The 12502-nt window shown below is 43.2% G+C and overlaps 1 protein-coding gene across 1 annotated transcript in view; it reads right to left on the bottom strand.

The window, feature by feature from the left end:
* LOC110498083 (protein O-mannosyl-transferase TMTC2) overlaps positions 1–12502 on the bottom strand; it is a 163971-nt gene that overhangs the window by 79142 nt on the left and 72327 nt on the right. The window contains exon 2 of the mRNA XM_021574670.3: positions 5113–5692. Within this exon, the coding sequence (XP_021430345.2) occupies positions 5113–5692 (580 nt within the window). The remainder of the gene's footprint in view (positions 1–5112; positions 5693–12502) is intronic.

Below are 12502 nucleotides of genomic sequence, written 5' to 3'. Positions count from 1 at the left end.
AATAGTGGCTGTCTCAGGCTGACAACAAAGACACATTTGATGTGACCACCCTCCAGCACCAACAATCATTGAAACCAATGACATTTGAAATATAACCCACTGGGCAAACACTGGTTGGATAAATGTTGTTTCAACATAATTTCAACAAAATGATATAGAACCAACATGGAACAGACGTTGAATTGACATCTGTGCCCAGTGGAAAGTAACGTTCTTTCAGCACGGCTAAACACAAAATCCAAAAGGCGGCTGTTTCAGGTTGACAGCAGAGACACACTTGATGTGACCCTCCTCCAAAGAGGGTAATATAAATTCTATCCTTCTTTTGAGACAAGGCATAGAAAAATATAATTATATTCATTTATTCTCAGTGCTATCAATAGATTGCATACAAAAATGGTCTGAAAATAATCATGTAATTTCCCCGGAAATTGCACATGCTAAATTGGGGTGATTGACCTCTCTGTCTTTAGTTCAACAACATGCTTTCTCCCCTGCATATGTGTGATAGGGCTTCATAACCGACCAATCAGTTGCGAGCCTTCCGAGGTATGAAAAGACATGGACAGCAGCCACCTGATACTGGCAGAGACAAAGAACATTAGCATGTAAATAGAAGCACTAATAAATTAGGCCCAGATAAAGCAGCACTTCGAAGGGGCCAAGGCTCATACATATGGAATGGGAGGGGTGGAACAACAACAACACTCCAATAAAACGTGATGAAATATGCAGGGATTTTCACATTGTCGAGTGATTACTGTGTGGACGTGTGCCTGGTACAGTGTACGCCAGTGGTTTGTGTTCTTGGAGAGTGGGCCAGCTGAAACTGGGATATACAGAGAGAGCGAGCCGTGCACATTCTCCATTCTTTCCTATGTGAGCACGGGTGCTGGAGCGTGAACAGGGCGGGACCAAAGTTGGGGAAAATGTGAACTTTATGCAAATATTCTGCTGTATCACAACGCTATTGCCCAATCAAAGCTCACTATAGCTTCCAGCCCCTACTGGATTGGCTGTTGATACCTAGCACTAACTAGCCTGCTTGCTAGCTTGCTAACACACATGAGGGCAAAGCTAGAGTGGCTATCCAAATTAACATGTTGCGTAGAAATCCCCTCTTACTGGAGAACTTGGACTGAATAATATACTATTGCACTGACTTCACAGAATGACTCTGCTTTCACATAATAACTCTCAAGCTCCTAGCTCTTAACTGTCAACATGTTTGAAACCACAAAACGAACCCATAATAACACAATGGGAGATTTGCAGTGGATATAAAATGATAAAGTAATAGACTGAAAGCCACAATCACATAAGGATCCCATTTCAATATCCTAGAACACAGTTCTGGAAATGTCAACCGACAGAAAGTCGTACGGGACCGTGGTCAAACGACCACCCCTCATCACTGTCAAACGCTCCCTAAAACACTTCTGCGAGCAGACCTTTCTAATTGACCTGGCCGGGGTATCCTGGGAGGATATTGGCCTCATCCCGTCAGTAGAGGATGCCTGGTTGATCTTTAAAAGTGCTTTCCTCACCATCTTAGCGTTCCCCTTTCAAAAAACGTAGAACTAAGAACAGATATAGCCCTTGGTTTACTCCAGACTTGACTGTCCTTGACCAGCACAAAAACACATAGTGGAGTTGTGCACTAGCATCAAATAGTCCCCGCAATATGCACATTTTCAGGGAAGTCAGGAACCAATACACACAGTCAGTCAGGAAAGCAAAGGTTAGCTTTTTCAAACAAATTTGCATCCTGCAGAAGTAATTCCAAAAGGTTTTGGGACACTGTAAAGTCCATGGGGAATAAGAGCACCTCCTCCCAGCTGCCAACTGCACTGAGACTAGGAAACACTGTCACCACCGATAATTCCACAGTAATAGAGAATTTCAATAAGCATTTCTCTACGGCTGGCCATGCTTTCCACCTGGTTACCCCAAAAGCTCTGCATCAACCACATCAACTGGCTCAAGTCCCCCCCCCCCCCGCTTCCCCTTCACCCAAATCCAGACAGCTGATGTTCTGAAAGAGATGCAAAATCTGGACCCCTACAAATCAGCTGGGCTAGACAATCTGGAACCTCTCTTTCTAAAATTATCTGCCGCCATTGTTGCAACCCCTATTACTAGTCTGTTCAAGCTTTGACTATGTACAGACTCAGTGAGCATAGCATTGCTATTGAGAAAAGCCACCGTAGGTAGACCTGGCTCTCAAGAGAAGACAGGCGATGTGCACACTGCCCACAAAATGAGGTGGAAACTGAGCTGCACTTCCTAACTTCCTGACAAATGTATGACAATATTAGAGACACATTTCCCTAAGATTACACAGACCGACAAAGAATTTGAAAACAAATCCAATCTTGATAAACTCCCATATCTGCTGGGTGCAATCACAGCAGCAAGATTTGTGACCTGTTGGCAACCAGCGAAGAACAAACACAATTGTAAATACAACCCATATGTATGTTTATTTATTTTCCCTTTTGTACTTTAACTATTTGCACATTGTTGCAACACTGTATATAGACATTTGAAATGTCTTTTTTCTTTTGGAACTTTTGTGGGTGTAATGTTTAATGTTTATTTCACTAAGTGTTTATTATCTATTTCACTTGCTTTGGCAATGTAAACATATGTTTCTCATGCCAATAAAGCCCTTATATTTAAATTGAATTGAGAGAGAGACAGAGAGAGAGGGAGAGAGATTGAGAGAGAGAGAGAGAGAGAGAGAGAGAGAGAGAGAATGCTGGTCCTAATATAATAACAAAGTAGAATTCATTCAGGTGACTTGGCGTCGTGATCACAGAAAGAGACATACTGTAACATTACAATTAACAAGGAATGCATGAGACCTGCCAGCCTTAACATCACTCAACGTTCCCTGCTTGTTTCTTCTGTGCTGGGGTTCAAAGATATGCAGTGCGTCTGTGAAACGGACAACTGCCACCCCAAAGCTGCACACTAGAAATGCGTATGCATAGCTTATGGCCCACGGGTGTCTGCCAAGACCATTCATCAACACCATGGCAAAGCATGACAGAAATCCATAGGCTCGGGTCCATCCATGCGAACATTGTGTAAGTAGATCTGCGACTCTCGTCTCAGGGAAGGGTTATCAGGGGAGATGTGTTGGTACGGTGGATTTCCAATCAAATGTCGAGAAGCTGTCAGATATGAGGTATACTTTATTTCAGTCCTCCTAGCACTGCATTCTCCCAGCCAGCCCTGACACACTATTAGCAGCCCTGTATGCCTCTGTCAACGAATGGGCAGTACTCCAGAGGACACCAAACCTCAGATAAGACTTAAATCAAGAGAGAGAGGCTAGCATGGAGACAAAGACAGCAAGGGCCCTCACTCACTTTTTCACACTGTGATGAGCACTAAAACGGAGAAGCTAGACTTTTTCTTCCTGTCTCTCCCTCTTTTCTTTCTGTTCATTCACTCTCCCCTGTCCCCCGCCCACCCCCCTCCACCAACTCTCCCGCTCCCAGAAACACCCTTCATCCTTCGCATGTATGCGTCAGCATCCTAGAGTGCCATCGACTCTTCTTGGATCCCTTTTGTCACATTTGTGCACGTCTTTTTCAACTTGGCCTGATGCGCAAAGACTGGTGGAAGTGACATTGACTAGACAGCAGACAGTAAGCACTTGACAAGGCGCAGTTAACACAAGCACGCGCGCGCACACACACACACACATACACACACACACACACACACACACACACTGAAGATTCATGTCAATGTTATGCATTTCATGTAAACAAAATAGCTCCTCATCATCATTATGTTACATTACAGTATCATTCATCTCAATAACATGCACTACATTATGGTGACGGACGAGTAATTAACAAATCATTAACAAACTGAGTTTGGGTCAATGGTTTACTTATTACTAAAGCGTTTTCTAATTGGGGTTTGCTAACAAATCATGTTGCAAGGGAAGGCAATGATGCATAATGATAATGACACTGTTTAAGGATAATGTAATGATGTAGGCACGATGGGAATTCAAATTCAACTGACAAAACTCTCTAGCAGCCTCCCATGACCCCATTTCCATAATAATATGGTTCCCTAACTCATGTCACTGCATAACCCATTCATAGACGCCAACTGCTTTAGTGTCTATTGACGATAGTATCATCTGGCTGAGGGCGTTTTGTTAAGATCCCCAAAGCTCATTCTGAACGTAAAAACGCATCGCTTCCGTATGGTTTTGGAAACATAAGGAACGTATTTTTCAATTCAGCAAAACATTTTTTTCCAAAAAACAAAAGGTTCAATTACTACACACCTTTATAGGGTTAGGGTTAGTGTTCCCACACGGCCATGTTACATCGCTTGTTATGGAAAACACACGGAAGATAGGCAGCCACCCGTGCTAATTAGCTATCTAGCATGCTCTGAACACCTGTTTGTAAGCGTAACATGGGAGGAAGTGTAGTTCGTCAGCTGGAGGCACACAACTTGTGGATCTGTGCCAAACTGCTACAGTAAGTATATATTTTTTATTTGAGTGATTCTATCAGACTGATATGAAAGATAAGTTTAATATCAGCGTATGTTTCGAAAACCGTTTCGCAAGCAATGATTATTGACGTTTCTAAACGTTTGAACACAGCGTCAGAATGGTAGTTCATGCGCAGCCAACCGTGGGCGAAGCTAACCACTGAAAACCCTAGGGATAATAAGAAGGGTTTGGAGTGCTAGTCACTGCTCTGACATTCATGTATGGATGTGTGTTTCTGTGTGTTTGTATGGGTATATAAACAATTTCCATGAAGAAACAGGATAAATAGAAAAACAGTATATTGTTTTCTTTCCCCACTTGTATATTTTCCTTGCATTCAGAGGACAAAACAACAGCTCATTCCAGATCACACAGCTGTACATACATGAATTTTAAAAATGTAAATGACATCCTAATGAAAACAAACAACACACAGGAATACTTCCACATAGCAAGACCCATGTGAACAGATCAGCTTTCCACTTTGCGGTTTGCCAGGCTTTTGCCAAGGGGAGAGAGAGGAGGAAATGAGATACATGGGAAAAAACAACACCGCAGGGCAAGGACAAACTGTTTACCTTGTAAACCAGCATGATGACCTGACGCAATTTGAGCCGGTGGAAAACACAGACGTCGTAGAGGGCCGACACGGCCAGCACCGTCACCCCCTGCTCCTTCCACAGCATGCTGCAGGCGGCACAGCCCAGGCTGCCCAGGAGCCAGGCCCCCAGCCTGCAGGGCCCCGCAGAGCCCCCTCGCAGGGTGCAGTGACGTACGTAGCACAGCAGCGACAGCAGGAAGAACAGAGCAGAGCCCACGTCGGCCCGGCCAACCACGCCCGCCACTGCCTCTGTGTGAATGGGGTGCGAGGCAAACAATAACCCAGCTAGGAGGCTCCACAGGCCCCCTCCAAGCAGCAGGCGGGCCAACCAGGTGAAGAGGGCTGTGACTGCCCCATGGAGGCCCACATTGACTAGGTGGTAGCCCCAGGGCTCCAAGCCGCCCAGGGCATGGTTGAGGCGGAAGGAGAGGGTACACAGGGGCCGGTAAGACTTGTGGCTGCCGCTGTGGGTGAGCAGGGTGCCCCAGAAGTCATCGTAGAAGATGTTGATCCACGGGGTCTCTGGGAGCAGGTCCTGGTTGGTTTTGATCGCACGGCTGTGGAGAGAAGGACAACAGAGGGGTTAGAAGGTGTATGTGTAATGATCCTCATGCTTATGGATAACCTGATCAAGAGCAACGCCACCATAGTACTTGGGTCTTTTCAGTCAATTCAATCAATTCAGTCTTCACTGTACTATGACATTCAGTAGAACTGCAAGGACTGAAATACATGTCTAGATTTCTATTAAACTCAGAAGTGGTCATTTATCATGCCCCAAAGAAAAGAGCTTCTGAAAGAAATCAGTTCACCTTGAACTGTCATGCTCGACAGAGACACAACCAATCACAGTGAGAGATGAGGTACATGTAAGGATGTGTGATCAAACCTCTGAGTGACCATCTCAGCTTCTCCAATTTGACCACCTGGGGCCTCAATCCATTTATACCAACAAGACCAAATGCCACAGGCAGTGTGTGTCCTTTCTCCTGATAAACTATGGATGTATTGTCTCCTTTTTAGATGTTTTGGAGACCTAAACATAAGTAGTAGGCTATGCATTGTAGTATACTTTGGCGTATACAAGTACTGTAGCTCTAAAGTTGTGTAAAACTCCTCAGAGTTCCTCTGAGATCTTACTGTGTGGACTCAGGGGCCTGGGAGGAGCATGCACCACACCCTTGACCAAAAACAAATAAAGCAAACGAGAGATAGAGGGGGAATGCCATGTTGGCGTAATGGAGCATGGGGAGCCAGGGACCTGTCAATCACAGCTAGCCTTGTGTCTACCAACCGCTGACTACCGGGTATCTCACACACAGACACACCACACTGGAGGGGGGGGGGGGGGGGGGGGGAGCAGTGTTAAGGCCATGGATAATCAGTGTTGAGGGGCCATGGAACGCCCATGCTGTCTGTGTATTTCTGTACATGTAGTTACCCCACCACAGGGCAGCCCTGGCCTGGGTACTGTACTATCCCCTCTCCCCATGGCTGGGGTCGAGTCTGAGTGTTTGACCCTGGTGGTCATACATCAGCCCCAAGCTGTGTGAGGGGTAGAAGGGTGTGCTATTTGCCCCCTACCGGAGCAGAGAGTATCTGGGTATTTGTCACCCAGCTCTGAGGTGTTGTCTGGCTCTGGCAGTGAGACAAGGCCTTGACCCTGGTGTATGAGAGGCAGGGGGAGCAAAAAGGGAGTTGATGGCAAAGTAATGAGTCTCTTTAGAGAGGAGGAGATAACATAGAATGCATAATTTAAAAAAGTGATGGATGGGATATGACACATGTGATAACACACAGAGAGCTCCAGGTTGTAATCAGTCCCCATGGCAAGCCCAATTAGCACACACAATTAGGTGTGGAGCGAGGAGAGGGAGAAAACAGGCACGCACTGCACAACACAGACTGAGACAAACAAGAAATTCAAAAGAAAAATCCATGGCGGCAGATGAATCAAGCTGAAATTGATCTATGGGTCCCTTGTTTTTGTTGAAATCATAAAAATAATGTCTTTGTCTTACTACCGCAGCATTTGTGTTGCTCTGAAACCTAGAACTTTTACCTGACATTGTCCTATTGAATAGTGTAGCCGCCAGTAGCAACCATCTTGCACTGACCCTTAATATGGCTTTACCAGAAAGCAGATGGGTTTGTTGGAAAGGGTGTGGAGATTGCAACCCACAACAAATGACCAAATAAAGGACTTCTGACAGGGCGAGGAGAAATCGCCCGCCTTATGATAGATCTGGGGGGGAAATGAATACAACTAACCTGGCCTATGTGGAAGTGGAGAGGCAAAGATAATCAGCCTGGGATATTTCTATATAATAGAAATGCCTGACATGTCAGTAAGCAGATCATTAGGTTTCAGACCTGGGTTAAAAACTATTTAAATCATTTCATATCTATAAGCTGGGCTTGATTGAGCTTGCCTGGTGCAATGGAACCAATAGAATGGTTGCAAAAGTGCCAACCCTGCCCATCTGGACCTCCAAACAGGCTAAAGCAAACGCTGAAAATATTTGATAGTTTTCGAATAATATTTAAACATAGATCTGATGGGTTTTTGTGGGGCTCCAGGCAGCTCATCACTGGCAGGGTTAGGCCTCTCTCTCTTTCATGACTATATGCCAGTTTATTTTCTCTGGCCCATTTGTCAAGTGAGATCTTCACTCCACCACAAAAGGCTCACATCAGCGGTGTTATGGTTCAATTACATCTTTAAACCATTTGGATGACAAGTGTGCCTTTTTTCCATTGCACATTGCCGTGGAGACAGAAAGGACAGATACAATATATATTGCTTCAAAACCAACTCCAGCTCTGGCACCAAAATAGAAGGCCAGAAACTAATGCCAGTCTCTCTGAAGCAGTCATACATGAATCACAACGCAAATGTTCAGCTCTCAGATTGCCATCTTCTTGAATATTAGAGAGGCAGGTGAGCACCTACACCACTGGGGTTGACAGGCACTCTAGGGGGAGAGGATAGAAGAATGTGGAAAGAGAGAGAGGGGGAAAAGAGAAGGGGTCGTCTAACTCATGTCTCCTTACCCACCACTGTTACAAGTGGATGTCAACAAATTTGCATGATGATGTGTCCAATGCAATCCAAGGCCATTCATTCATTAATCCTGCATGGCTGCGTGGGTCCTGATCACCACAGCGCATCCAGCCCCATTCAGCTCTGGCTACAGGGCCTGCCGGGCCTGCCTGCCTGGTGGAGTGGAAGATTGGGTTTCTGTGGCTGGGCCCCATATTTCTGGGAAGCTGGCGGTAGCAGGACCTCTCTGTGCACTGCAAACCTTTTCCAGCCGGGAGCGCATTCCTTCCGCCAACACCATGCTTTATCCGCCTGCCTGCGTGGCGACTCCCAGAGGACCGGCGGTATCATGTGACCGCTAACAAGCTAAACCCGAAAAGCACTACCTCCCACACCCATCACCATCGAAGACTTCAACTCTGTCCTAGCCAAGTCATGGCTGCACCCAATCTCTAGGAAGAGTATCAGGTGACTCAATCGGTCAGATATTTGTTTCCTTATCACTCTGCCTTGTCAAAGTATTTGCACAGAGTCACAGAGGTGCATTTGTTATGTACTAAATATTTGTAGTGAAACTTCCGTTTCAAAAGGAGGGTTCGTCTCAAGCTCAAGAGATACAGACAGGGCAGGCAAGTCAGATAAACATCAACTATAAAGGGTGTAAGCTCAAAGAGGAAACATTATCAACTTTATGTAGGCTTAGTATGTAGATAACTGAATCCTCCAGACAAGATGGTACTCATAGTGATTACTACGGTGGATCTAGTATGTAGATAACTGAATCCTCCAGATAACATGGAACTCATAGTGATTACTACGGTGGATCTAGTATGTAGATAACTGAATCCTCCAGATAAGATGGTACTCATAGTGATTACTACGGTGGATCTAGTAGGTAGATAACAGAATCCTCCAGATAAGATAGTACTTACTCATAGTGATTACTACGGTGGATCTAGTATGTAGATAACTGAATCCTCCAGATAAGATGGTACTTACTCATAGTGATTACTACAGTGGATCTAGTATGTAGATAACTGAATCCTCCAGACAAGATGGTACTCATAGTGATTACTACGGTGGATATAGTGTGTAGATAACTGAATCCTCCAGATAAGATGGTACTCATAGTGATTACTACGGTGGATCTAGTATGTAGATAACTGAATCCTCCAGATAAGATGGTATTCATAGTGATTACTACGGTGGATCTAGTATGTAGATAACTGAATCCTCCAGACAAGATGGTACTCATAGTGATTACTACGGTGGATCTAGTATGTAGATAACTGAATCCTCCAGATAAGATGTTACTCATAGTGATTACTACGGTGGATCTAGTATGTAGATAACTGAATCCTCCAGATAAGATGGTATTCATAGTGATTACTACAGTGGATCTAGTATGTAGATAACTGAATCATCCAGATAAGATGGTACTTACTCATAGTGATTACTACGGTGGATCTAGTATGTAGATAACTGAATCCTCCAGATAAGATGGTATTCATAGTGATTACTACAGTGGATCTAGTATGTAGATAACTGAATCCTCCAGATAAGATGGTACTTACTCATAGTGATTACTACGGTGGATCTAGTATGTAGATAACTGAATCCTCCAGATAAGATGGTACTTACTCATAGTAATTACTACGGTGGATCTAGTATGCAGATAACTGAATCCTCCAGATAAGATGGTATTCATAGTGATTACTACAGTGGATCTAGTATGTAGATAACTGAATCCTCCAGACAAGATGGTACTCATAGTGATTACTACGGTGGATATAGTGTGTAGATAACTGAATCCTCCAGATAAGATGGTACTCATAGTGATTACTACGGTGGATCTAGTAGGTAGATAACAGAATCCTCCAGATAACATGGAACTCATAGTGATTACTACGGTGGATCTAGTATGTAGATAACTGAATCCTCCAGATAAGATGGTACTCATAGTGATTACTACGGTGGATCTAGTATGTAGATAACTGAATCCTCCAGATAACATGGAACTCATAGTGATTACTACGGTGGATCTAGTATGTAGATAACTGAATCCTCCAGATAAGATGGTACTCATAGTGATTACTACGGTGGATCTAGTAGGTAGATAACAGAATCCTCCAGATAAGATAGTACTTACTCATAGTGATTACTACGGTGGATCTAGTATGTAGATAACTGAATCCTCCAGATAAGATGGTACTTACTCATAGTGATTACTACAGTGGATCTAGTATGTAGATAACTGAATCCTCCAGACAAGATGGTACTCATAGTGATTACTACGGTGGATATAGTGTGTAGATAACTGAATCCTCCAGATAAGATGGTACTCATAGTGATTACTACGGTGGATCTAGTATGTAGATAACTGAATCCTCCAGATAAGATGGTATTCATAGTGATTACTACGGTGGATCTAGTATGTAGATAACTGAATCCTCCAGACAAGATGGTACTCATAGTGATTACTACGGTGGATCTAGTATGTAGATAACTGAATCCTCCAGATAAGATGTTACTCATAGTGATTACTACGGTGGATCTAGTATGTAGATAACTGAATCCTCCAGATAAGATGGTATTCATAGTGATTACTACAGTGGATCTAGTATGTAGATAACTGAATCATCCAGATAAGATGGTACTTACTCATAGTGATTACTACGGTGGATCTAGTATGTAGATAACTGAATCCTCCAGATAAGATGGTATTCATAGTGATTACTACAGTGGATCTAGTATGTAGATAACTGAATCCTCCAGATAAGATGGTACTTACTCATAGTGATTACTACGGTGGATCTAGTATGTAGATAACTGAATCCTCCAGATAAGATGGTACTTACTCATAGTAATTACTACGGTGGATCTAGTATGCAGATAACTGAATCCTCCAGATAAGATGGTATTCATAGTGATTACTACAGTGGATCTAGTATGTAGATAACTGAATCCTCCAGATAAGATGGTACTTACTCATAGTGATTACTACGGTGGATCTAGTATGTAGATAACTGAATCCTCCAGATAAGATGGTACTCATAGTGATTACTATGGTGGATCTAGTATGTAGATAACTGAATCCTCCAGACAAGATGGTACTTATAGTGATTACTACGGTGGATCTAGTATGTAGATAACTGAATCCTCCAGATAAGATGGTACTCATAGTGATTAATACGGTGGATCTAGTATGTAGATAACTGAATCCTCCAGACAAGATGGTACTCATAGTGATTACTACGGTGGATCTAGTATGTAGATAACTGAATCCTCCAGATAAGATGGTACTCATAGTGATTACTACGGTGGATCTAGTATGTAGATAACTGAATCCTCCAGATAAGATGGTACTCATAGTGATTACTACGGTGGATCTAGTATGTAGATAACTGAATCCCCCAGACAAGATGGTACTCATAGTGATTACTACGGTGGATGTAGTATGTAAATAACTGAATCCCCCAGACAAGATGGTACTCATAGTGATTACTACGGTGGATCTATTATGTAGATAACTGAATCCTCCAGATAAGATGGTACTCATAGTGATTACTACGGTGGATCTAGTATGTAGATAACTGAATCCTCCAGATAAGATGGTACTCATAGTGATTACTACGGTGGATCTAGTATGTAGATAACTGAATCCTCCAGACAAGATGGTACTCATAGTGATTACTACGGCGGATCTAGTATGTAGATAACTGAATCCTCCAGATAAGATGGTACTCATAGTGATTACTACGGTGGATCTAGTATGTAGACAACTGAATCCTCCAGATAAGATGGTACTCATAGTGATTACTACGGTGGATCTAGTATGTAGACAACTGAATCCTCCAGATAAGATGGTACTCATAGTGATTACTACGGTGGATCTAGACAAAACCCAAATGCAGCAGTGTTGACAGCAGCTCGCCACCCCAGTGTTTTGACCAGAATAGTGCATTGAAATAAAGGCAAGTGATTCACCCAGAAAGAAAAACAAACCCAGTAAAGTGTATGGTGCTTATATCAAAGTAGTGACTAACCCTCCTCACAACTTCCAAATTCTTTCAATGAGGAGGATCACTTTCCCTTCAAACAGGCTCAACATTAAAGAGACAGCAACAGAAAACATGGCTACCACAGCTTTATACACTGACTATACTAAACATTAGGAAAACCTTCCTAATATTCAGTTGCACCCATTTAAAAAAAATGTACCCTCTAAATGGCACACATACATAATCCATCTCTCAATTGTCTCAAAGCTTAAAATCCTTCTTTAACCTGTCTCCGCCCCTTCATCTACACAGATTCAAGTGGT

This window comes from Oncorhynchus mykiss, chromosome 2 (genome assembly GCF_057628025.1).
Source record: "Oncorhynchus mykiss isolate SJ-2025 chromosome 2, ASM5762802v1, whole genome shotgun sequence".
NCBI classification, from domain to species: Eukaryota; Metazoa; Chordata; class Actinopteri; order Salmoniformes; family Salmonidae; genus Oncorhynchus; species Oncorhynchus mykiss.
The sequence above is the reverse complement of the archived record's forward strand: the minus strand, read 5'-3'. Positions and strand labels throughout refer to the sequence as shown.